Genomic DNA, 23,473 nt, shown 5'->3' on the forward strand with positions numbered 1-23,473 from the left:
CGAAAAGAGAAAATAAAAATATGGTTTGGAGATTTGCATTTTGTTGGTAAAGAATGAGTCATGCACTGAGCAGAAAGTCGAGTACAGTCACACTGAAGCAGCAGGAAAATATGCTTTTGTGGTATAAACATTTGACCAAATGCCCTGTTGTTAACTTCATCATTCACAATTGTCGGCAAGTAAGTGTTTTAAAATTGGAGGGGGGGGGGTTATTTTTATTTGTACATGTTGAGAATTGAATACATCATAATGGTGATAAGTATGGTCATGTTTTTCTATATATCTCCCACTTCTATTTCATGGTAATATTCTTAACCCAGGATGAAAACTGGAAATGATCAAGAAACATGGTTATCATCCTAGAGATAATATGAAAATAGGGCAGATAATGGTATTTATGGCATCATCAAGAGTGAAAATATTAGGGATTTACCAAGCCATTTTTGGACTTAGGATATCTGACAATATCAACCGATACTGGGTAACTTTTATTGAAACTGATTAAACATGTCATCAAAGCGGCTCCTCAAATGCTAAGGATTATTGCCATAATAATAAGCTAATCATATTATTTATAGGCTGATTACATTAACGTTGCAACAGCAAACCTGCAGAAAATACAGCTGAAAGGGCTTAAAATGTATGAATATTTCTGTATTTAAGCCTCTTACACAATATCAAGTGCATTAACATTACAGTTTTATTTATATGGTTACAGTGCTCAAAAGAAGGATGTTTTTAACCCCATCATTTCAAATAAACCGATTCCCGATCCCCAATTATTACTCTGAGATATTTGGGTAATACCACTTAAATTTCCTTGTAGGGAATGTTATATAAATCAATGTTATATAATGTCAGTACCAGAGGTCAAGTGTAATGTTTATTGTCAACATAATACTTCTGGGTCTGGTTATAGCTATAGCATAACTAACACTGGTCCACGTTAGATGCCATGTGACGCAGAGGTGTGTACATTGTCACACTCGCTGGAGCTTCGTGTGAGAATGAAAGTGCAGCAAGGCCATCGGGGGTCAGAGGTCAGATTCACAGTGATCTAGCATGAGCTGTATTAATAACTTGAGTGGATTCTCTCTAATCCAATTACGGCGGACACGAGAGAGTATGGTCCCGCAATACTCCACCTCTCCACGCCTCGAGAGCCACCAGAAAAAATAGATCGAAGGAAAAGTCTATCAGAATTCACACATGCAAAAGAAGACGGATTAGTCATGGAGCCTAGAGAAGGTTTGGAGCCCAATAACTGTCACTAGGCGGCAGCACTGAGTCAACGAATCAAGCTTGAACTGATCAAACCGTTGTAGCCAAAATCACAACATTGATTTAAAAGGAAAGATACATCGTCCTTTAAACATTATCTTGAGTATCTTTACTTTGGCATTGCATGTTTTAGAGCTAAAAATATTATACAGTATCTATTGAAAACCACACGTTACTTTCAGTCAGGCGTTCCCTCCATTAGCACGCCATCTACTGGTAGCAAAGGGAAGTACAATGGTGAATCATACAAATGCTAGCTTGCCTCTGACACGTTAAAACAAGCATGCAGTTGTAATGAAGGTGATTTGATGACAGAAATGCTCAGAACAAGTCAGAGAGTGATTTATGGGCTTAAAAACTGCACAGTAGACCTAAAATATGAATGAAGCTAAATACAACTTTTTGATGAGGGAACAATGGTAGTACAGTCAGAAGCTCAAAAGTCAATTTTGCATAATATGTGTCTTTAAATATTCAAAATCGTTATGTACTGTAGTGTTTACTCCCTCTAGTGGTACAAGGATATATAAGTTATGGTAGAGCTGCTATTAATCAACATGTTTTTCCTAGTGTTCGTCAATAAGGATTTTTGATTTAATAGTGTCTTCTCCTTAAAAGCAAATACATACAAACGCTTAATTTATTTTGAGACATTTAACAAAAAAATATAGAACAATTTACTCCTCCAAAATGTTCACTCTGCTTTAAACCATGCTAATGCTTTTACTGAATGAGGATTGGCAATAACTTTTGATTAAGATGGTCATTGATACGATTGGATTAAACTTGAACCTAGAGTCTGTGCGGAAGTCTAAAGCCACTTGAGCCATTCCTAAGAAAAGAAAAAAGCTCCCTTAAAGTGACAAACTTACTTCATGATTTTACGTGATTACGAGAGAGAGAACGACTTGCAAATCTAGAACTAAGAATCTTTAGAACATCACTGTAGAATAAAAGAGACCAGACTACTACCCTATACCACACTGACAGCCCCTGTTTAATAAACACGTGGCAGCATAATGAGATTTGGGACATAATTGAGTCATGTGACGGGCCCATCCATCAGGATTCAGTCTCGGCGTTTGTCCCGGGACGGAGCAGGGGCAGAGGGGGAGGATTAGGTTAGCATCAGCACCCCTCACTATCTGCTGAGCCAGGAAAAGCATTATGCATTCACCAAACACCCATCCAATGCAGTGTTGGCAGTGCCACCTGCTGGACAACATAAGTCATGCAGCCGTTTGTTCAAATGCAGTAAAAACAGTCAGTGCTGATAAGTTATTCCTTCAAAACAGGAAGGAATAATTTGCCGGAAACCCATGAATATGTAAGACAGTAGTTCTCAGTTGGTGGGTTTTGGTTTATAGAGGAAATTATTTGAGCCGGTGACCATGTTTTAATATTGTTTTCTCATAAAATTACATAGGAGTTAGTTTTATTTTATGTAATTCAGACATATTCGAATTAATGTGCCGGTAATACAGTTGTCAATGGAACAAAATAACTAATTGCTAACTAATTGATTGCGATTCTTCTGACAAGCGTTGCGATTACGGTTTATGTTTCGATGGTAAGATTCGAATCAAAGTTCACATTTTCAAGTCGTCCAGGAGCCTCAACACTCGAGAGAAGACTATACAAGAAATATGAACCGCTAAACCAACACAAGAATCACACGCATTAACTAATATTGTATTGTAGAGGTATAAACTACAGGGTCAGCCGTTTTTTTACACAATGAAACACGAAGACAGGATCATTTGTTGTCAGGAACGTAAATTATAGTAAGATTTTTAAATTGCAACTATTTAAATTGCCCATTCACTTGTAATATATCTTGCAGCCCGAGTTGAAAACACTATGCTCTGATGAATAGCTTATATTTTGGCCAAGGTCTTTTAAAATGAGACCTTATGGAAAGGACATTATCCTTGCATAAAAGTGTTTAAAAGTCTCATTATTATCATTAGCCGCTGTGTAATCCCTGTTACACGCTGGACATTCAGAGGCTGCCAGGAGCACTTCCTGAGCCCATTATCCGGGGCCTGCTCCTGTATTCCTCCCTGTGTTGTCCCAGTCTGTGGACACTAAGCACCTGGCAGAGAGCCGCATGTTGTGCAAGACTCCATGTGTAAATATACTAGTGTCACATTACTAAACTTTCAAACTCGATTTAGATATTAAGAAAAGACTCAATGCCGATTTTGATACCACAATGATAATAAAGACACAAAATTAACAGTCATTCCATCATGTTGCCACGTGCTCTTATATTTCAACCCGGAGAGATGAATATGTGAAAGAAGATGATGAGCAATAAATAATTAACGATATACTGAGATGGATATCAGGAGATGCAGAACAGGATGTGATCTTCCCCCGGAGCCTAGACACTGATGGTGGTGAAAATAAGAGATAAGAATAAGAGAAAACCTGTGTAAAGGTGGTGCCGGGTTGGAGGAGAGCCACGCGAGCTGAACTGCTGAATGGAGTGGAGAAGGGTAGAGTTTGGAGCTGTTGATCCTATGACGGAGCAGGGCAATGAAGGTTGTGCAGGTGAAACAGCAGGAAGACTTCCAGCACTTTAGCTTCACTAGTTCTGATAAAGATAAAGTTAAGTCCCAGAGAGTTCACGAAAGGTCAAATTGTGTCCTTTATATAGCTCGACTCGGACGGTCCCACATCTGCCTGAAGAGTGGGTCCAGTTCGCCTCAGTCGGTCCTTCATCTGCCTGAAGAGTGGGTCCAGCTCAACTCAGACGGTCCCTCTTCTGCCTGAAGAGTGGGTCCAGTTCACCTCAGTCGGTCCCTCATCTGCCTGAAGAGTGGGTCCAGCTCGACTCAGACGGTCCCTCATCTGCCTGAAGAGTGGGTCCAGTTCACCTCAGTCGGTCCCTCATCTGCCTGAAGAGTGGGTCCAGCTCGACTCAGACGGTCCCTCATCTGCCTGAAGAGTGGGTCCAGCTCGACTCAGACGGTCCCTCATCTGCCTGAAGAGTGGGTCCAGTTCGCCTCAGTCGGTCCCTCATCTGCCTGAAGAGTGGGTCCAGCTCGACTCAGACGGTCCCTCATCTGCCTGAAGAGTGGGTCCAGCTCGACTCAGTCGGTCCCTCATCTACCTGAAGAGTGGGTCCAGCTCGACTCAGTCGGTCCCTCATCTACCTGAAGAGTGGGTCCAGCTCGACTCAGTCGGTCCCTCATCTACCTGAAGAGTGGGTCCAGCTCGACTCAGACGGTCCCTCATCTGCCTGAAGAGTGGGTCCAGCTCCAGTCTCCCTCGTGTCCGTCTGTGAGGGTCAGATCTCTCCTTCACTTCACTTCAGGTTTCTACTTTTTCCCAAGGAGGTTTTTAGTAGTTTTTCCTGGCCGAGAAGGAGGGTCTAAGGACAGAGGACTCTGGGACATCGTCCCTCGCCACCACAGACTTTGCTTGATTCATTTTTCACTGTCGCCCTCAGAGGCAACTGTTGTTGTGATTTTGGGCGTTACAAAAATATATTTAATTTAATATGTGATTTTTTTAATACATATATTTGCTCAAATTAAATGTAAATGCTTTTTGCTACTTTTGACAATCATAATATATCCACAGTTTATTTGGATACATTTTATTACAGTTTGGAGAGTGATCATTTCAATTCAATAAATTCATCTAATTAAATATTTGGTATTGCATAAATTAATGTCTGACTCTTCATTGTGCAAAATTTATTCTGGTGAGTCTAGATGGTCCTTCTTTTTATCAACCTTCTGCACTTAAATACTCAATAAATAAAAAAGTTTTATTTAGTGTACAATATTATTATACACTAAATAAAACGGTTGATACACTTTTTGTCAACATTGGTCAAAGGTTTGAAGTTACGGCAGCGTTCTTGAGGACTTTCTTCAGTTTGCAAACACAGGATCTTTAGACGTGTCCATTTAATCTACACTTTGACACCGGAGCTGAGGAAGATGACACACATGACTCTTTAATTTAACAGGTCACTTTTATGGTAAACAGCAGCGGTTTCAGCAGGATTAAAGTTAGGATTGTGGAGACTTTGCAGCGACATTCCTCACAGTGGACAAACAGAGCAGACAGAAGCCAGACAAATCCAATCCCATAGGGCAAATCACCACTGCCTAAAATACAACTCCTACAATGAAGATGTCCAGATGACTTCTTTCAGACTGACATATAACATTATCACCTTAAATCTTCATGAAAACTGACACTGCAACTTGAATTACATTTCCTCACGTTGATCAATCTGATTCATTTCATTTTATCTCATTAAAAACTCATAAAAATGTCTTTTCACATAAATCTCCTGAATTAAAGAATATCAGTGTCATTTAAAACAAAGTGAGGTAGGAAGTCTTCTCCAAACCACATGCTTTTACTGACTTAAAAAGAGTTCATCAGTGACAACAAGAAAAGACTTAATCTCAATTCAAATGAGGTTAATAGCACCACATTATCTTGAATACATCTAGTACAAATGAGACACCACACAATACAATGCAACAACTATTGAAACAACTGCCAAATGACTTCTTATAATTCATATTAATCCACTTATTCCTGCCATAAAAGTTGGTCAGCTAGTTTGCAAACATTTTCTGACATAACACTGGAAAACTACATGACACAACATTCTACACATCAATCATTTCAAGTAAAAAAATGCATCCAATAGCTTTTGTTTAATGTTGTCAAGTTTCAGGAGACTGGAGTCTATCCCTCAATGCTAAATCTATGTTTTTTTTGTAAAAGAGTATTTTTTTTATTCCCTCTCCATAAAAAACAGTATGTTTTAAGGCTGTACTCGACTAAAGACATTCTTGTTCGACTAAAGTGAATGAAATCTTGCACAAAAACAATACGAGAAGCAGTAGTAAACACCATCTTCACGTGTAAAACGTTAGAATAAACTGTCCAGTCACTCCACAAACTGCAGCTGAAGCACTCCATGCTTTCTCCTTCATCCTAAAAACTGCAAGACATCCTTAAAACTGCAATAAAATGATCAGTTGACGAATAAAAAATGTGGTTGAGTAAGAGACCATCTACCGAAATATTGACCAAGATAAAGTCGCACGGCTCTAGTATATTGTAAACACAGAACAATCAGATACAGAATCAATCAACCGCACGCTGCATTTGATCGTTTTCAAACCCGGAGGAATAATGTGAGATGGGGCTATCGTAAAACTTTATGCAGGGTTTGTAAGAGCCAGGAAAAGAGTCGGAGGAAGCAATTTAAATACCTCTTACTTAATCCTTTCACAGCAATCTCACTGATTATCCTGTCAATGGAGAGTAAGAAGTGCAAACCGCTCTACTGTTGTGCACATTACGTTTACAGTACATGTAAGGCGAGACGCAACAGGAAAAAGTATCTCTGTTTTTGTCACAACATAAAAGATTTTACCTGGAAACAACATTGCCCAATCTGCACTTAAGATGATTTATTATTATTATGTATTTAACAAACTTGAACCATCCATAGATTTACATGGGACAGTGTGCAAAATGCATTTTTCACCCATGTGGACTTAAAGATCGGCCCTTAACAAAGCACTTAAACACCAAACTTTACAATCTTGAACTTGACTTTGACAGATCGATTATATCTAATGTACAGCTTGATTTATTAACTTTTAACTCAAACAAATGAAGTGAAATTTGAATATGTAATCATTTTCAGTGTGATAGTTTGTTCAAAAAAGCAAAAAACCTGGCTCTCTCCATTTTTTTTCAAATTGTCCCATGTGCAATTTCACACATAAAAAAAAAGCCTTATTTATATATGAAAACATTACATAATGAATAACTTGTAATGCATTTTCTTCTTACATTTGTAACAAAATTACAGGAGAAGTTTCAAATTGATATCTCAAAATGTTTTCCTAGTCCCATTCACTGGCCTTAATAGATGCTTTAAACAATCTGTGATCAATGCACGAGCCCAAATAAGCGATAAATAAATAATCAATGAGACTTTGAATAGTGCTGATGATACATTATCGAAGCCATTAGCCACTGCTCTTCCTGTCACACATTGATTTTCTAAAACGATGAGGCGGCTCCAGACTCCTTTTGGTTGTTGACCCTGAGGTTATACGTCAGCCATAAACTCCCATCGAACCCTGGCCATTAGTCGAGCGTCGGCATCGACTGCAAATGACTCAAATGTGAAAAGTTGCTGTTTACAAACTCCCAAAGCCAAGAAGACGATTACTGCAGTTTCCTGGCTCGTGTTCAGCGAATACATAACGTTTTGAAATGGCTCGTCCTCCTGCCCATGTTGTAATCCTAAACCCTCGTCGTGTACTTGTACTCCGCTCGCGTTTACGTAAAAGTTATTAAATTCTGAGTGGCGTTTGCAGAGTCGCTGTGGAAGATTGACCCTGATTGCGTAACGTTGGCACCGCACAGGGAGCCACCGGAGTCACCCAATTAAAAGAAAGCAATCGCTAAGTAACAGTTCATTAATTCACTTTGAGACACCGTCTGGGGAAGAGGAAAGGACAACACTGACTGCGTGTGCAACGGTTAATGTAAAACTGAAATGCATTCGATACTAAGGAAGTCCACTATTCTCGACACCAATTTCGACATCACACTAATAATAAGAACTGCTCTTTCTTATTCAAGGCTTTAGACAATACACTGACATTATCGACAACAAAAATAAGCAGAGTTTCTTTATTAAACTGTATTCTAGTTTTGATTAAACTCTTGGGCTGTGAAACTTTATTGTTTAGTTGATTAACTGGTCGATGGCATCTTAGTCGTCCACATTTTGTATTAGTCGACTATAATTTGATTGGGATTATAAAGTATTTAAACAGGCCACAGAAAAAAGGAGAATGAGTTTGCTTTATTTTTTAACAAACAAATACACAATTTACTAATATTTTTCTTGTCTTGTCAGTGCACTTTGGGTCAAATATAATGTCAGATAATAGTGATAGTTTGGAGAGATTTAGCTAATTCCACACTCTTTTTAGACAACAAATCGATGTACAAAGCAAATCTTTAGTCAAATATGAATTTCTATAGTGGATTACAGCCCTATTGCACGCAAAATCATTCTAAAACTGTTCACGAAAGGTCCCATCTTGTCCAGTTAATATGATGATGGATAAAATGTAAATGATCTTGATATTTAATTTACTGTCTTATTTTTTAATTTTAGATGTAAATAGAACATGGGTTGCTTGTATGTAAAGAAAATATTGTTTCCTTGGTTATGAACAAATGTGACTATGATTCTTTTTTTAATAGTTCTTTATCTTGATTTTTTCAATTGCATATTTATTTTGTTTTTTATTGTTTCATTTGAATAATTTAATTTTTTATAGTGTTTCATATTTTATTTTATTGCATATCTAATCAATTTCCTGATCATCAAAATTAGGACTAAACCAGGACTAAACCCAAAACCAAACCTGGCCTAGATCAGGAGTAAAGGAACGAAAGAACCAAGAATCAAACTAAGTCAGAACAAAATAACTTGAACACAACCAGAGCTGTATCTTACCATCAAACCAAGAAAAACTCAACTTTAGCATGTAACAACAGTGTTTATGACTTGACGATTAGAATTAAGATAAGACAAGATAACCCTTTATTGTCCACACACAGGGAAATTAAATGCCAGAGTTATAAATAAACTTATTTTTCTTTTCTTTGGGTTTCTTTCCAACTCAAACCAGAAAATAGACTCGATCGGGAACGACAGACACATTTCCGCCCGCATACCTGAAGCCTCTTCGTGCAGCCGCTCGCTCAGGTAGTAGTCGTTGGGGTTGAGGTACGGCATCTGCTCCAGGTACTCTTTGGGAATAAGGTACAGCACCTCTGCCACGTGCCCGTCCTCGATAACGGACATGCGCTTCACCGAGCTTTTCCTCTTCACCCGCACCCGGTCCACGTCGTGACTCCTGCTGGAGCTGCACAGTTTGCCCAGGCTGTTCAGGTTGGGCAAGTTGGGCATGATGTCGTCGTCCTCCTCCACCGACCCGCAAAAAAACCCAAAGCACCAGAGATAGACGCTCGCCAGAGTCCAAACCTAAGCACGCGTCATGGATAAGACTCGATTTCACTCGATTTCAGGCACGAAACGGGAAGATTAGACGTCGAAAATCCCGATGGAAAACCATGGCGTGGCGAAAGCAAAAGTGAGGTGTGTCGGAGCGCTACAGGTGGAGCAGAGAGCGGAGGGGAGCAGGGAAAGAAGCTTACAGTTTGGGAGTGTCTTCTGCCAGAGTAGGGCCCTAAGCAGCTTACGGGGCTGACATTGGGTCCATGATTATCTCCTGGGAAGGGTCAGGCCCACAGCGGGGGGGACCAGAGCACCGTGAGAACCTGCTGCAGCTACTATGTCTGATCTGTGCCCTTTTTAGATCAGGTGCACGTGAAGTGAAAGCATACGCTGCCTTCCTATTCAACAGACTGGTGCAGTATATTAGACAGAATATTATTGTTTAAGGCCTATCATATGTTTATATATTATGTTTTTGCCCGGTTGACAATGAGCAGATGTGCCCATGTAAATATCTCGGTGTTCATCTGGACAGCAAGAAAGGTCAGAGACTATTATTTTTTCTTCAGAAGCTGAGATATTTGATGGACTGATCTGCTGTACATCGCTCAGAACAACTGGACAAGCTGGAGAGGTCTGGGTCGGTGCTAGCAGGAGAAGAGAGTCTGTTAGAGCTGTGTTAGAGAGTTTTATGAGGTAAAAGATGCAGACCACCATTTAACTCCGATGAAGGACATCTTCTGCATGAGACGGTGGAGAAAAGCAGAAGGAGCAATTCCTCTCCCTGAGCCGCAGAAGGCAGCAATAGGTGTTTTAGGTGTTTTATCCCAGCAGGGGATAAAACACCTACTGGACACACACTGGACAGCACTAGGTTATACTAAAAACTATAGCCGACCAGGTGTTTTGACTTTTACCAGACTTCTAGACTTTGTATGATCACGACTTTCAGGGCAGTGGGCTTCAAAAGTGAAGCAATGTTACACTTTGTTCAATCTTTTTTAATGATTTAGTTAATGTGTTAGACATTAATTGCAAGGGTAAATAGGTCTTTTTAGTGATAAAAAAGTAGTGATCTGGACACTGGACAAAAAAAACAACTACTTTTTTCTACCATGGACCACTCCTGGATGAATGAGGGATTACACCAGCTCGTCTCTCTTTAATCTAATCCTAAATCCTTTTTTTTTTGTCATTTCTCCTCAGTTTAAGTCACAAATCCTCTTCATTCAGGATTTGGAGTCTAAAGATTGTTTGATTACAAAATGTGTTGATATCTAGATTCAATAATCACTTAACTTGTCTCAGCTCTACAATAGAATGCACACAGCCGCCTGCAAAGGTGGGCGTCCATTAGGGTCATAAAGAGGCTTTCACACTGACCACAAAAGCCTAAAGCACAGCAGTAAATGCATAAGAAGCGTTTTCGAAAGCATTTTGACTTGGGACGCAGCCAGTTTTGTCCAAGGGCAGACGACGCACAAACCACATTTAATCATCAGAGCATCATTCGGGACAAAAGTACACTGAGCTGTGAGGGAAAATGCCAGAAGTGAACATCCATTATCCGCAGCAATCAGAGCAAAGAAGGAGGATTTGGATCAACAAGAATGAATGTACGAGCATTCAATGAAAACTGTAACGAAACTATCCAAGCCCAAGGCAAAACAAATCATCCGCTTTACAATCACCAATAAAAAGAGCATTTCATTTCTCAGTGAAACAAACAAGGACAATGTCAACACAGAAGTTTAAGGCATTTCACCAGATGAACTATTGGGTATGTTACAGATAACTGAGGAAATAGAGCTACCAGTTACTCCATGAAAAGATGGAGGATTGGTATATATCGACACAAAATAATCATATCGTTTTCCTGGCCTGTCAGTCATGAGGCGTTGGAATGATCCTATTTGCAAAACTTTATTTTAAGCAGTGGCGGCTGGTGGTACAAATTATAGGGGGGGGGGCTATTTGACATGACCGTGTTTTTTTTAAATGTCCAAAATTGAATTTTTTAGCATTGACTGTATGGATACATATTTTAAATACACATTTACAACTGAATTAATTAAAGGTGGTATGGACGATTTTTTTCAGCAATTTTTTTTTATCATATTTCCTCGTGGCGTGGATAAATCATTTGTCCTGCCACGTATCAATCATAAAACGCACCTATCGCTCACCTGCAGCCGCGTCAGGCTCGTCCTCACGTTTCCGCGTGCCTAAGCGCATGGATCTATCATAATATAGTTCCCTCAGTGTATGGGGCAAAATGAAGAGGGAGAAAGACAGTTCGAGCTGACGCAGAAGTGGACAGAAATCTACGGGAGATGAGCGATGCGATGCGCTCCGTTGCGCTAATAAACAAACGCACGTGTGTGTTGTATCAGTCCGCACGGGGGAGTGCGCATGAGCACTTCAGCCTGAGTTCTCAAATCGCCGAAAAATTGTCCATACCGCCTTTAAGTAAACACACTTCATTTCCACTTTTGTTAATGATAATACAATGACTTCGAGGCAGATTCCATTTGTGAGAAAATACATTTTACATAAAAAATATATTTTACACTAAAATTAAAAGAGCAAATCAAAAATCTCCGTGATACTGTCACTTATATTGCAGAGTAGCAATTACTACATTAAGAGGAAATAAAAACACAAACAACAGTTGGTGTTTCATAAAACAGCTTCTAAGTGGCATTAGTTTACCTGAACTACATGTGCAACATTTACATTTTTATATTTAATCATAAAATACATTATTGCTGTATGGAAAGTTGTCATTTGTGGCTTTCTTTCATAGATTTTCTAATAACAAAAGTATATTTTTATCAAAAGAAGTTTAACGATACTTAAAGGTCCCATAACATGCAAAATCGACTTTTCAGAGCTTTTAACCTTCTTACATTGCTATTTGTGCTTCATATATGTACCCAGAGTGTTTTTTTGATTGATTCCCGCAGTTTTTTAGCTATATTACAGACTATCTCCTTTCCTCGAATCTCCAAACTGACGGGGGGTGTCTACAAGACCGCGTCATAAGGGCAAGCACGCGTCATCATCCCCCCTCTCCACCCGCCTCCCCCTCCCGCCTGAGGGGGGTGGAGAGGTGGGGGGTATATATATATATATATATATATATATATCTGTTCTGTGCACGCTGTAGAATAAACACCAGATTTATAAGTAGTGTTGATCTGAAGTTCTATCGTTTCTCACTCAGTCGCGCGGCAGGAGCAGCGCAGCGCGGAGCACACGGCTGTGGGACTACGTCACAGGTGGGCGGAGCACACACGCGCTCTCTGAAACTACGTCACGGGTTGGGCGGGGGAGCCAGATCGCTCTTCGCAAGGGTGGGGGCGAATATCAAACCAAGCCGTCTGCATTTCCGGGTTGGTGAGGGGGTCCAAGGTCTGGGTGATATTTCTTAACTATTATGTTAAGGGTGTTGCACAACCCTTATTATTATCAATTATACACTTAGGATAGACTACGAAACGTGAAAAAAGCACGTTATGGCACCTTTAATGCTTAGCGTTAGCCTTATGCAAGTAATAAACTAAAAAAAACTGCGTGTTTGTTGTCATGGTAACGGAGCACGGAGTTTGACAGACACATGTCTCGGCTCGGATTGATAAGAAATCAGCCACTTTCAACACAAATAAAGCCAGGAAACAGTCGAGCAGCTCATTCTGAGTAATTTTGGACGTACCTTTTGTCACAGACGTCTGTAGATTCAGTTTTAAGACGTAAACACGGAAAACACGGCGTGTGTGGCACTTCCGCATAGGCGCGCGCTCATGTATGTGTCTCTAGCGTAAAAAGCGTAGCTCCGTGGCGTAACTTCTATCGTTCAAAAGGGCGCTTTCTGGAGCGCCCCATTGTCACTATTTTCCTATGGAGAAAACCATAGTGACGTAGTCACTTTTGATTTTGATTTGTATTTATATATATATATGGATGTATATTATTATTTTACACATTCACACTAATAAGAATATAAGATATTTTTGAATAAATTATATTGTTTTTAGACACACACAAAATTGACGTAGTTGGCAGATTGACAGGGGGGGCGGCGCCCCAGCGCCCTTAATGGACCAGCCACTACTGATTTTAAGTTCAAATCCCAGATTAAAAAAACAAAAATAAAACAATTTTAGTAGAAATGAACATGACACTGTACTGTAAAGCCTGAAGTTAGCTTTTTCATGCAATTGAAATCTTAAGTATTGGCCAAACTGGACCTAAAAGAAGGGATTAGAGGGATCCATTAAGGGGCTTTCAAACCCTGCCTATTCCTCATAGTGTATTCATTGGAGTGTGAATGTGTTTTTGTGAAATGAAAGGGTAAAGCCCAAATAAAAATAACTGCTAAATAAACTAATTCAAGAATCCTGTGCATTTAAGAACTGATTGCCATTGATTGTTGTTTCAGTTTTAATCTTTGTGAATAAATGGACTGGAAGCGGTGACCATTTCTTCTAATAATTACACAAAGAAATCATTGTAATAAGCTCAGACTTTGACCTCGTCCTGCTCACTTTCATGCCGTTCTGTGTGTCATTTGTCCTGTTATCGATCTCTGTCGGAGTTTTGACTCTGAGCCTCACGTGTCACTCCGCCTGAGCCACTTCCTGGTTTTGTTCCACATATTGGTCATCATTTGCAGGTTTTGAACACAATTATATACATATTTAGTTATCTGCGAAGACAATATTTTGTAATTGCAACTATTCAAAGTGCTATTTCGAGTAGCCACGCAGCGCACAGTATAAAGTCCCACAGTACAGTAAATAGAGAGCACTGTTACTCGTCATGCTAATGCCTTGAGAAAAGCCCGCTCATATCACAGTCACATCCGAGGCTAAACTTGCTGAGGCGATGAAAAGCACAGCGCACAATGACGAAGCAGAATCGTCCCTTTCGCTGTGGGGGAATGTGGCTCGGCCCGCGCTTTAAATCCAGCAAGTTTCCTCTTTGTCTGGGGCCGAGGCGTGACGGGACAGCTGGGACTCGCTCAGAATAAATCTCGCCAATGTTTACATCTCTTCACCCGACGCAATCAATGCCATCTGTTTGTTTGGGTGGTCGATCTTTGGCGTTTATATGGCACCATAAAACGAAATGGAATTGGGAAGAACTGGAATTGGATGGAATTAGATTTATTGTCTGTCAGTATGAAATGGATTTGCCAGTTTGCAATTACATTTTTAGGATTAAACTCACAATTCAGCGTCCCTCACGTGGCGTTTGATTCACATTTGGAGAAAAAACAGGAAATAGTATGCAATCCATTGGAAAGATTTTCATTTTTGCTTTGTTTTATAATGTATCATATCTCACAAACATACATGTCAATAATAACTTGCCAATGGGTTAATTAAGAATAATCATCTTGTCTTCTTAGTCGAACAGTTTCATCATTTCAAATCAAACAATAGATCTGTCTGTTGTGGATCAAATAATAAAAACTGCATTCTATCGTGCACCTCAATCACACATTTGAACAGATAACATGCTGTAGAATAGCAAAGACAGACCATTATTGTGCATGAAAACATATTCCACGAACAACTTCTAATCATAAAATGCAGCTAGAAACAAATTACAAATGCAAGCTCGGAAAGACGACCAGACGTATATCGTAGAATCCCTATTACACATCCACAATTCATTCCCCGCGCCTCGCTTCACCACCCCTCCCACTTTTGTACGCCTCCGTCCCGCACGCCCCGGTCCCGAGCGTGTCCCTACCGTCCAGCCCGAAGCACGAGGTGATCTTCTGGGCGTAGTTGCAGATGCCGTTCGTGGCACTCCTCTCGCCCATGTCTGCTCTCTCGGCAACGGTCCCGCGCGCAGATGATGTCCCGTTCGGCGGCGCTCTCACTCCTTCACTCCTTCACTCCTTCCTCCTTGGGGTTTGTTAATAATTCAAGCTACGGCCAGGCACCTCGACCCCCCTCGCGCAGGCACGCTCGCATGGCAGAGACGAGAGGAGAGAGAGAGTGGTGGGGGGGGAGAAGCAAATGCTGATGCAGAGGTTTGCCGTGGTGATGGAGACCAGCTCTATCCAGCGCTGGGACGGAAGGAGAGGCGTCAGATTGGGTTACTGCAGGATGACTCGTCTTCCGCCCGTGAACCGTGGACCGCTGGGACGCACCGCAGCGTAACAGGTACTCTGCTCCGAAAAGGGCGGGGTGCCGGCAGGAAGTTATAACACGCAGGCTTTTTATAGTCGTTATCATGTATCATCGGGAAATATCCAATGTGTGGAAGGGCTTTGCGGTGGGTTGTGTTCATAGATAAATGATCCAGGCACATGTGAGAATCAAGCAGAATTGTTCCCATGTGCCTGTCGGGGTAACACATTATGAAGAAAGATAAAGCCTATTGCTGCAGAGGATATCACAATAAAAGATCATATTGCTACATTATGCGACTGACACAATACATTTAAAGCTGGATGATCCCATAAATCTTTTTCAAACCATAAGTAAAACATGAGCTGCAGTAAATAAATAGCCCCTTAAAACACGCCAGTGGTTAGTTAGAGTCCATTGAAGGTACTTATTCAGCTCTCTCGAATCCTAAAGTACTACAAAATAAAGTAGAGTGTGCGCGATAAATACTGAGCACCTAAAAATATTGTTTCTGCTTTCATATATTGAACGATGAGTCAATATAGTAAATCTAACTCACTTTTATCAAGCGCAAACAATCCATACTAGGGTTTTACCAGTACATGTTAAAGCACAGTATGTAACTTTCTGAAGGTGGAAAGTCATTTGCATAATTCCATAGAAATATAGAGTTAAAAAAACATACTTTGGAACATTCTCCATGCAACTGATATGCCATACTGTTCAATATTATAGCCAAAGGGACAACATTTCCATGGAAACAAGCAGGAGGCTCCTCCAGGCCAAGTACGAGTCAGGTTTGTGGAGCCCGCTCAGAGTGTGGACAATTGTTTTGTAAAACGTCTTCGATAAAATAAAACCATTCAAAATAAAAAATAAAAAAACTGCTGTGGTTTTGTGTATGATGTGTATGATATGTATAATGTGTATAATGTGTATGACGTGTATGACGTGTATGACATTTATGACATGTATGACGTGTATGACGTGTATGACGTGTATGACGTGTATGATGTGTATGACATGTATGACGTGTATGTGTATGACGTGTATGTGTATGACGTTTGACATGTATGACGTGTATGACATGTATGACGTGTATGACGTGTACGACATGTATGACGTGTACGACATGTATGACGTGTATAACATGTATGACGTGTATGACGTGTATGACGTGTATGATGTGTATGATATGTATGACGTGTATGATGTGTATGACGTGTATGACATGTATGATGTGTATGATATGTATGACATGTATGTGTATGATGTGTATGATATATTTGACGTATATGACGTGTATGACATGTATGTGTATGACGTATATGACGTGTATGACGTGTACGACGTGTATGACATGTATGATGTGTATGATATGTATGACGTGTATGACGTGTATGACATGTATGACGTGTATGACATGTATGTGTATGACGTGTATGATGTGTATGACATGTGTGATATGTATAATGTGTATAATGTGTATGACGTATATGATGTGTATGACGTGTATGTGTATGACGTGTATGACATATATGACATGTATGTGTATGACGTGTATGACATGTATGACGTGTATGACGTGTACGACATGTATGACGTGTATGATGTGTATGATATGTATGACGTGTATGACGTGTATGACATGTATGACATGTATGACGTGTATTACGTGTACGACATGTATGACGTGTATGATGTGTATGATATGTATGACGTGTATGACGTGTATGACATGTATGTGTATGACGTATATGACGTGTATGACGTGTACGACGTGTATGACGTGTATGATGTGTATGATATGTATGACGTGTATGACGTGTATGACATGTATGACGTGTATGACATGTATGTGTATGACGTGTATGATGTGTATGACATGTGTGATATGTATAATGTGTATAATGTGTATGACGTATATGATGTGTATGACGTGTATGTGTATGACGTGTATGACATATATGACATGTATGTGTATGACGTGTATGACATGTATGACGTGTATGACATGTATGACGTGTATTACGTGTACGACATGTATGACGTGTATGATGTGTATGACATGTGTGATATGTATAATGTGTATAATGTGTATGACGTATATGATGTGTATGATATGTATGACGTGTATGACGTGTATGACATGTATGACATGTATGACGTGTATTACGTGTACGACATGTATGACGTGTATGATGTGTATGATATGTATGACGTGTATGACGTGTATGACATGTATGTGTATGACGTGTATGATGTGTATGACATGTGTGATATGTATAATGTGTATAATGTGTATGACGTATATGATGTGTATGACGTGTATGTGTATGACGTGTATGACATATATGACATGTATGTGTATGACGTGTATGACATGTATGACGTGTATGACGTGTACGACATGTATGACGTGTATGATGTGTATGATATGTATGACGTGTATGACGTGTATGACATGTATGACATGTATGACGTGTATTACGTGTACGACATGTATGACGTGTATGATGTGTATGATATGTATGACGTGTATGACGTGTATGACATGTATGACGTGTATGATGTGTATGATATGTATGACGTGTATGACGTGTATGACATGTATGACGTGTATGACGTGTATGACGTGTATCCACGCCAGTGGTTAGTAAGAGTCCATTGAAGGTACTTATTCAGCTCTCTCTACAGCCTGAATCCTAAAGTACTACAAAATAAAGTAGAGTGTGCGCGATAAATACTGAGCACCTAAAATATTGTTTCTGCTTTCATATATTAAACAATGAGTCAAAATAGTAAATCTAACTCACTTTTATCAAGCGCAAACAATCCATACTAGGGTTTTACCAATACATGTTAAAGCACAGTATGTAACCGTATGACATGTATGACGTGTATGATATGTATGACGTGTATGACGTGTATGACGTGTATGACGTGTATGATGTGTATGATGTGTATGATGTGTATGATATGTATGACGTGTATGACGTGTATGACATGTATGACGTGTATGACGTGTATGTGTATGACGTGTATGATGTGTATGATGTGTATGACATGTATGACGTGTATGACGTGTATGACGTGTATGACGTGTATGACGTGTATGATGTGTATGATATGTATGACGTGTATGATATGTATGACATGTATGATGTGTATAACGTGTATAATGTGTATAATAAGATAAGATACGATATTCCTTTATTGTCCCACATGGCAAAATTTCGTTGATGCAACGCAGGTAGATACAGAGGAAAAGAACAGGTAACTTGTAGGAAGTTTGAAAAATGTGTATGACGTGTATGATGTGTATAATGTGTATGATGTGTATGATGTGTATAATGTGGATGACGTGTGTGATGTGTATAATGTGTATGATGTGTATGACGTGTATAATGTGTATAATGTGTATGATGTGTATAATGTGTATGATGTGTATAATGTGGATGACGTGTATGATGTGTATAATGTGTATAATGTGTATAATGTAGATGACGTGTATAATGTGTATAATGTGTATAATGTGGATGACGTGTATACTGTGTATACTGTGTTTACTGTGTATGATGTGTATGATGTGTATGATGTGTATGATGTGTATAATGAGTATAATGTGTATAATGTGGATGACGTGTATACTGTGTATACTGTGTATGAAGTGTATGATGTGTGTAATGTGTATGGCGTGTATGATGTGTATAATGTGTGTAATGTGTATACTGTGTATACTGTGTATGACGTGTATGATGTGTATGATGTGTGTAATGTGTATGGCGTGTATGATGTGTATAATGTGTGTAATGTGTGTAATGTGTATACTGTGTATACTGTGTATACTGTGTATGACGTGTATGATGTGTATACTGTGTATACTGTGTATACTGTGTATGACGTGTATGATGTGTATACTGTGTATGCTGTGTATACTGTGTATGACGTGTATGATGTGTATACTGTGTATACTGTGTATACTGTGTATGACGTGTATGATGTGTATACTGTGTATACTGTGTATACTGTGTATACTGTGTATGACGTGTATGATGTGTATACTGTGTATGCTGTGTATACTGTGTATGACGTGTATGATGTGTATACTGTGTATGCTGTGTATACTGTGTATGACGTGTATGATGTGTATGAGTCTGGGTGATCAGATTTGGCCAGTGTCCTGTGGATTACTCACAGTCTTATATCATAAACTGGGACAGTTCATTGCAAGTGAACCATAGACAAACGTGACAAACTGGTTCATCAATACACAGTATGTGGTGTGTAAGAAAGCAAATAACTTTGTCATTAAATTATCCAGTAAAGCAAACACTGACTTATACATAAAAAAAACACTTGAGTGTGTTATGGTAAATTGTGTAAATTTTAAAATAAAAAACAAAACAAAAAAACGCCACATAATACTTTTCTGCCTTTGTTTTGTGTTCAACATCAATCAACATTCATGCTCACACGTTCATATCACTGAAGTTTAATGTCCTGCACTTGAAATGTTGTGTCGCAATGATCAAAAATAATTACACTTACAGATACTAGCACAATAATTATGAAAATGTGAGGGATAATGAACATTTTATCATGAACAAATTATATGTTTAACTAACTAATATAGAATTGTTCTTTGCTGAGAAGAACATGAATAAGTTGCCTTTTTCCACACAATTTGATGGTGTATTGATGATTATCACGATCATTCCAAACGTACCACAAATGATTATTGTCTACTCTTTTTAACGCTTTATGCTTCAGCAGCAGAAGAGACTGTTTTATTCTATTCTAGTGGCAAGATTGCAAGACACAAAGCTTTCCATTAGCCGCATTATCGCACCTCCAGTCGTGCCGTAGACCAAAGGAATGGTGGGCTTAAAAGGGCCGAGATGAATAATAAATGCACATGAACCACCAACCCAAACATCAGCGGAGCAATTACAGCCAAACGGCCAAGTACAACAAGGAGAGGTTTGACCTGCACAGAAAACACTGAGAAATATGGATTCAAGGAGTTCAAAAGATCGTTTAACAAAAGCAAACAGACCAAATGTACACATGATTTGAAATGTATTAGAATATGGATAATTTATGGACACAGATGAGCAGGACGGAGTGACATGAATCACAAGGTTTTTTTTAATCAATCACAGTTTAGCTATTTATTTTCATTTTGTCTTCTGAAAGCAAAAACGCAAATTAAAATGTCTTAAATTAATTTCATGAATATAAACAATACAGTCTTTTAACCACTGCCATTAAACAAACAAAAAAGTCAACCTCCAAAGTCTGACTTTGAAACCACATGCTTTTACAGAGGTTTGGCCCTTGGAGCTCTCAGTTAAAAAGACTGAAGCTGATCACTGACTATTTGTAAAATAACTGACTTTTGATGTCAATTCAAATGTGTTAAAGTGCACAGCCAAACAGTTTAGCATCAAGCTCAAATCAAATGGCCCAACTGTAACTTATATGAAGGGAAATGCTGGATAAACTCAAGGAAAACAGATGTAATTGGGGCTATTTTCTTAACTTCCTGAATTTCTATGGGAAGAAAAACACTGTGATCTTGTGATAACACATTTTTCCAGGATCAGCCGCAGCACTACATGTACAGCTGTGAACTCACAGTGGAGGAATGTTGAGTAGTTTGTTCGGACAAAGTGGACCAGGGACAGAGACTCTGAGGGGCAGGTGCTTGAGCACTACTGGAGCCTGAAGTGGACATTTGGTCTATGGAAGTACTTTCATGTACACAATATAGACCCGTTATAGAGGATGAGGAGGAGGCTCTAGGATCAGATGGATATACTGAAAATATAAAAGTTTAAACCATGTCCCAACAATATTATCAGAAGAGAGTTTGGCTCTCAAAACTGTGCCTGAAAGGTCTGTTTAGGTTCAGGAAATGCTGTTTGGAAGATTTTACTGCAAGTTCCTGTTCCTTTTTACAGCTTTTTGACAGTTCTCATAACAGTATAGTATTGTATATAGTTAAGTCGTACATTTCTTATATATTTAACTTCTATTAGTGTAAAGGAGAAGTCTTAGTAATGCCCTCCTGTTCCGCTCACCTTCTCTACATTTAATGTCCCATCTCCAGATCTTGAGCTTAGTTTGGTCAGGAGTTTCACCTTAGTTGGAGTATTTTATCTTGGTGCATGTTTTGAATTGCTGGGAGAACCGGAGTGTTTACCCAAACACGGGTCAAACACGGGTCAAACACAGGTCAAACACGGGTCAAACACGGGTCAAACACGGGTCAAACACGGGTCAAACATGCAATCTCTGCACAGACTGGTTCAGCCCAGAAGCTGAAGCTGGAACCTTCTTGCTGTGAAACATAAGTGCTATCCACTTGGACCTGCCATCTGAGTTCAGTGATTAATTGAATAAATTAAACAAAAGTACTGCTTTAGATATTTTGTATGAGATTTGTTGTATGACAAAGTGTGATGCCCCCTTCAATAATTATAAAGGAGGCATCAACATTTACCTGGCGTTATTACAGTGGTCTAACTAATAGGCACAATTGGCCCTTGAGTTTTGTATAATGTGAGATGTGGTTACGTCTCGTGAATAGTGATTGACTGCTCACAGTGACTTGAGTGTGCTAATCAGGCCTATGGGTCCCAGGGGGGCTGTAAACCAGGGGCTCGGGCTCCATTGATTAGAATACAGCTTTACCATCAGTAATTCAACCACTAACAGCTCAGAATCAGATACAGCCATCTTTATCACCAGCCACTTCAGCAGAGCTAAATGTGCATATTCACGATTTTTACTTATTTCCACTGGGCATATATCAGCAATCTTTGGGTTGGGATGGGCAATTACTCACATTTCAATAAATTAAGATTGAAATGATATGATTGAGTGTTTTTAAAGAGAAGGTCCACAGCCAGGCCTCTGTGGTTTGGAGCCGAGTTTAAACTTTTGAAAGAAGACATTATTACCTTTATGTTATAATTTCTTCTTTCAAAGTTTCATGTTATTTTTTTACTGTGGTTAATCAATATGAGAAAGACTATTCTTATGCATTTCCTGGCAGAGGATTGGCAATAGGCCTCTCTTAATTAAAATTCAATTAAATGTACGGCCCTAATAGAGACACTATTGACAGACTGAAGCAAGCGAAACCATTAGAGCAGTTATTATCTGTGCAACACACATCTGTGGGAGGTTTGCAGAACAAAAACAAGGGGTAAATTCAGACTCTACCTACAACCTTCATACTAATGATTAGGATTACCCTCAGTTTGATACATTATATTCTGTTCTGGTATTATAATAATCTTATCAACCAACAGTAATATCGTATCATAAGCTTAGGATCACTGTGGTATTACAACTTCAATCTCATTCACTGCCGCACAGACCAGCAGCTCTTTACAGAAGCAGCAACTGGATTTCCTCCACTCAAAGACTTCTCAAAGTCACCTGGATCAGTCGAGGACAGCAGCCAGAGCCCACCTGCAGAGGACCACCAGGCTCCATCACTCACCGCCACGCCTGTCTGTGTGTGTGTGTGTGTGTGTGTGTGTGTGTGCGTGTGTGTGTGCGTGTGTGTGTGTGTGTGTGTGTGTGTGTCAGGCTGCAGGAACAGAACTGACATTTATGTAATGTACTGGACAACAGAGTGCTAGTGCTGTCAGTGGTGGAAAGTAACAACAGTAAAAGTATTGTGCTTTTAAGTACAATTGTGTGTTATCTGCACTTTACTTAAGTTGTTTTTTACAGTGGATACTTTTTACTTTTACTTCAGCACTTTTGAGAGCAGATATTTACGTGTATGTACTAGTACTTTTTACTCATTTTTTACTCTTATTTTTTCCCCTGTGGTTTGAGGGGTTATTTTTAGCATGTCCATAGTGACATTCTACCTTAATGTTTCGAGTTCTACCACAGCCATGAGCAAACAAGAACATATTCATACAATTGACTAGAATAATTAGGAAATTGTTTTGAATTGCAAATGTTGACCAAATATCAGCAA

General features: G+C 39.4%; 1 protein-coding gene across 8 annotated transcripts in view; it reads right to left on the reverse strand.

Moving 5' to 3' along the window:
• The window catches only part of ablim1a (actin binding LIM protein 1a), a 94,874-nt gene that overhangs the window by 70,044 nt on the left and 1,357 nt on the right, over positions 1–23,473 (reverse strand). For 6 of the 8 annotated variants that reach the window (XR_011925380.1, XM_072437531.1, XM_072437530.1 and 3 more), the window contains exon 1: positions 9,037–9,341. The exons of 1 other annotated variant lie outside the window; for it this stretch is intronic. Coding sequence is in view for 6 of the 7 variants with exons in the window: in XM_072437531.1 (XP_072293632.1) it covers positions 9,037–9,271 (235 nt within the window). In the remaining variant the exon portion in view is untranslated. Of the gene's footprint in view, positions 1–9,036; positions 9,342–15,079; positions 15,239–23,473 lie in introns of those variants that run through there. One more of the 8 variants, XM_072437528.1, reaches the window with a different exon arrangement.

The sequence above is a fragment of the Eucyclogobius newberryi genome, unplaced genomic scaffold (assembly GCF_026437365.1).
Source record: "Eucyclogobius newberryi isolate DKJ021-1_F unplaced genomic scaffold, fEucNew1.0.hap1 SCAF_8, whole genome shotgun sequence".
Lineage (NCBI taxonomy): Eukaryota > Metazoa > Chordata > Actinopteri > Gobiiformes > Gobiidae > Eucyclogobius > Eucyclogobius newberryi.